General features: G+C 34.8%; 1 protein-coding gene across 1 annotated transcript; it reads left to right on the top strand.

Moving 5' to 3' along the window:
• The first annotated feature begins 2,239 nt into the window (after positions 1-2,239).
• LOC110928709 (protein PELPK1) lies at positions 2,240-3,080 on the top strand. The gene has a single exon (XM_022171744.2). The coding sequence runs from the start codon at positions 2,320-2,322 to the stop codon at positions 2,947-2,949; it is 630 nt and encodes a 209-aa protein (XP_022027436.1). The 5' UTR covers positions 2,240-2,319; the 3' UTR covers positions 2,950-3,080.
• The last annotated feature ends 816 nt before the right edge of the window (positions 3,081-3,896 follow it).

Here is a 3,896-nt window from a genome sequence, read left to right as displayed (position 1 = left end):
TATACACGAATCATATTTGCTAGAGATAATTATCAAAATAACAATATAATTCATTTATATAAAACCTCCAGATATATATATTTACTATGACGATGACCAGCCCAAATTCCCGTTATCGTTTTTTTTTAAATTACATGTAGACTTTCAAATGGTGACTTTATCCCATTTCTTTCAACGTTTCTTATTTGTTAAAGTTGTGATCCCTATTAATACATAAGCCACCATCGTTTCCACTCTCAATTGGAGAGGAAATGATTCCTGTGTTTACATAATTATTAACTTTTTATGTGTATTAAATATTCAGAATATAATGCGAGTTGTCATCCCTATTAATACATATTGGAGAGTTCAAATGATAAGAAATTTTTTGTAAGAAGAAAAAACAACAAATTTCAACCAATAAGAATGTTTTATTTTACCTCATTTAATATAAGTATTTAATGTTACTATAAGGGTACATTGGTAAATCTACATAGGTCATTAATTTGTAGTCTTCCTCTTTAATAGCTAACACATTAAATTTTTTTGTAACATATTTTCAAAATATATATTTTTTTCAAAAAAATAAAATAAAATAATTTAAAGTGTAAGATAAATTAGAAGACGTGTAGGATAAATTACGAGTTGTGTAAGATAAATTTCAACGTGTAGGATGAATTTCGAAATATGTAGGAAAATTTTTTGATGTGTGTAGCCAAAAAAAGTTAGTGTGGAGGATAATAGTCTTTATGACTAATTAACTAGTTAAAAATGATAATAAATGACATAAGTGAAAAACTATTTAATGTTTTACAAAATTACCCTTTGTTCTTTTTCTTCTCAATTAAATTTTATTATCAAATGAACGTTTCTCTTAATACATAATCCAACATCGTTTCCACTCTCAATTGGAGAGGAAATGATTCCTGTGTTTACATAATTATTAACTTTTTATGTGTATTAAATATTCGGAATATAATGCCTTGCTGCAAATGCCTCACTAAAAATTAAAAAAGAAAAATCGAAATTTCACATTGGTGGTAGAAAATAAAACCATATTTGATATTTGTTTCATAACTAGTTTTGGCCCCGCCCGCGTTGCGGGTAATAAGCCCAATATTTCTCTCTCGTAAGATGTATGTCTGTACAGAGGGCAAAATCGGAATTATATTTTGAACAGGAGGAGAAATCATGATTTTAAACTGAGAGCAAAATCATAATTTTGAGTTAGGGGGGAAAACATAATTTTATTTTGAATTGTGGGCAAAAACGTATTTTTGAGCTGAGGGAAAAACAACATTTTATTTTTAATTGGAGGCAAAAACGTAATTTTAAACGGAGGCCAAAACCGTTATTTTAAACTGGGAGCAAAATTAAAAAAGAGTTTTTGAAACGAGGGCAAAAGCGTATTTTCAGCTAGAGCAAAAATATAATTTTCTTTTGAGCTGGGGCAAAAAACGTAATTTTAAACCAAGGACGAAAACGTAATTTTAAACTGGGAATAAAATTAAATAAAAAATGAGTTGGTCCAATAGGGAAGTGACATGCAGCTAATAATTTTGAGCTAGGGGGAAAACATAATTTTATTTTGAACCGAAGTCAAAAACGTAATTTTGAGCTGAGGGCATAACCGTAATTTTGAGCTAGAGTGAAAAATAACATTTTATTTTCAACTGGGTGCAAAAACGTAATTTAAAACGGAGGACGAAACCGTAATTTTAAACTGTGAACAAAATTAAAAAGAATTTTTTGAATCGAGAGCAAAAGCATAATTTTGAGCTGAAGGCAAAATTATAATTTTATTTTGAGCTGAGGGCAAAAACGTATTTTTAAACGAAGGACGAAAACGTAATTTTAAGCTAGGAATAAAATTAAGTTAAAAATGGTTTGATCCAATGCCCCCCCCCCCCCAAACTTCTAAATGTATATGTATAAAATAAACATATTTAATATCCAGAAAACCTTACGTCTTAAAACTAGTCTGAGTTTATCATTTATGTCTCTTTTACCCAGAAACAACTTGTTACAATATTAGTTAATATATTTAAACTGACTAGCTATCAGAAGTCAAAGGAGCTGTACGGAAGCTTGCCAGATAAATAATCTAATATGCAGTTTTTACAACCATATATGGGCAACTCACCATGTACAGGTGAGAAGTTGAGCTAACATTCCAATTTCTATACCAGTTTCAACCAACTTGTCTACTTATCTCCAATACCCCCATACCACGTACTCTATATAAATCAACTTAACACATGGTTGGATATTCATCCTCAAGCCAACTTAAAATATTTTCCTAGCTTCATACTGCTCTAATCTCCTCCTTTCATAACATCAATGGCCTGTTACAAGGTTAGTTCGTTCATCATGATATTGTTGTTTGTCACTTTAGTATCAACCGGCGGCGGAAAACGCTTTGCAGAGGCACGTAATCTTTTGGAGGTTCCCGATCTTCCTAAGCCGACACTTCCAGAGATTCCAAAGCCGACACTTCCTGTGATTCCCAAGCCTACACTTCCTGAGCTTCCAAAGCCCATTATTCCGGAGATTCCCAAGCCTACACTTCCCGAGGTTCCAAAGCCTGAAGTTCCAAAGCTTCCAAAGCCTACCATTCCTGAGATTCCCAAGCCTATTCTTCCCGAGGTTCCAAAGCCTGAGGTCCCTGTGGTTCCAAAGCCTGAAGTTCCAGAGCTTCCGAAGCCTACCATTCCTGAGATTCCCAAGCCTACACTTCCCGAGGTTCCAAAGCCCGAGGTCCCCGTGGTACAGAAGCCAGAAGTTCCTGAGCTTCCAAAGCCCACCATTCCCGAGCTTCCCAAGCCTACATTTCCTGAAATTCCAAAGCCAGAGCTTCCAACTCTTCCAAAACCCGAAGTACCAAAGGTTCCAGAAGTCCATGAACTGCCTAAACCCACCATTCCTGAGTTGCCCAAGGACTTTCCTATTCCTTCCCTACCTCATCCATAGAGAACTGCTTTTGTGATCCCTTGTATATTTTTTACTTCACTAAAACTACTGCTAAGAGTGTCATCATTTCCAGCTTTCCGATTGTTTCATTGTATGTGATTTATATATCAATTTCCTGTTTCATTAGTATATGATATAGTGTATTGTTGAATCACTTTTTACTTCAAGTAGGTATTATTGTTGGTCTAATTAAGCGGCTTATGTGTTGTGCATGATCACCATAATTCCATCCATTTTCCTGTACGATTTAAATCATCAGAAAAAAAATCAGTTTTAAATACATGTATAATGTTTTTGAAAATCAAGAAGTAAATAATAAATTGGCAAGTCAATGATGGTCACCGACTTGGTGTCCTTTCTCCATCTAATCTAATCCGATACTTTTCACTGAGATGCATCAGATCATAGCATTTTATTCAACATCATATACGAAGAAAAATGGCGGTAGTTCAGATGAAGATGTTACAACTTTAAGCGAGGATGGGTCTGAATATCCATCGAGGGAGGTTGTTGATTCTGAGGCAGATGGGTTAATGTCTGAGTGTGAATCCAGCCAGGTAAGTGTCGATAACTCTGTTTGTTCCATGTCTGTTTGTAATAAGTCTGTTAAATAAAGTAAGTATTGTGACACTCTAGGTTTTCCCGAGTAACCCTCTTGTACTAGCAGTGTGTACGTATGAATTAGTAAATGAAAGGGGTGAATTATCTTGATGTGCTTTGTGTTGATAGCTTGTATGTAATAAACATATATATGTGTATATGTACTAGTGAACCGAGGCCATGACTCGAGACCACTCGGTCTTGAGTGAACAGTAAATGGTTGGGCCGGTTGGGCCGCAAATCTTTTGAGCCCCACTCGAAACCCTTGTAGGGTGCACCACCCAAATCAAGTATAAAAACCCATCATCCACCTTTCCTTTACACTCTCACACATCATCCTACACACA

The sequence above is a fragment of the Helianthus annuus genome, chromosome 2 (genome assembly GCF_002127325.2).
Source record: "Helianthus annuus cultivar XRQ/B chromosome 2, HanXRQr2.0-SUNRISE, whole genome shotgun sequence".
NCBI lineage: Eukaryota > Viridiplantae > Streptophyta > Magnoliopsida > Asterales > Asteraceae > Helianthus > Helianthus annuus.
Note: the sequence above shows the minus strand (reverse complement) of the source record. Positions and strands in the feature narration are given on the sequence as shown.

Excerpts from the sequence above, each read along its gene's own strand:
- LOC110928709 (XM_022171744.2), top strand. The coding sequence starts at position 2,320 with ATGGCCTGTTACAAGGTTAGTTCGTTCATCATGATATTGTTGTTTGTC.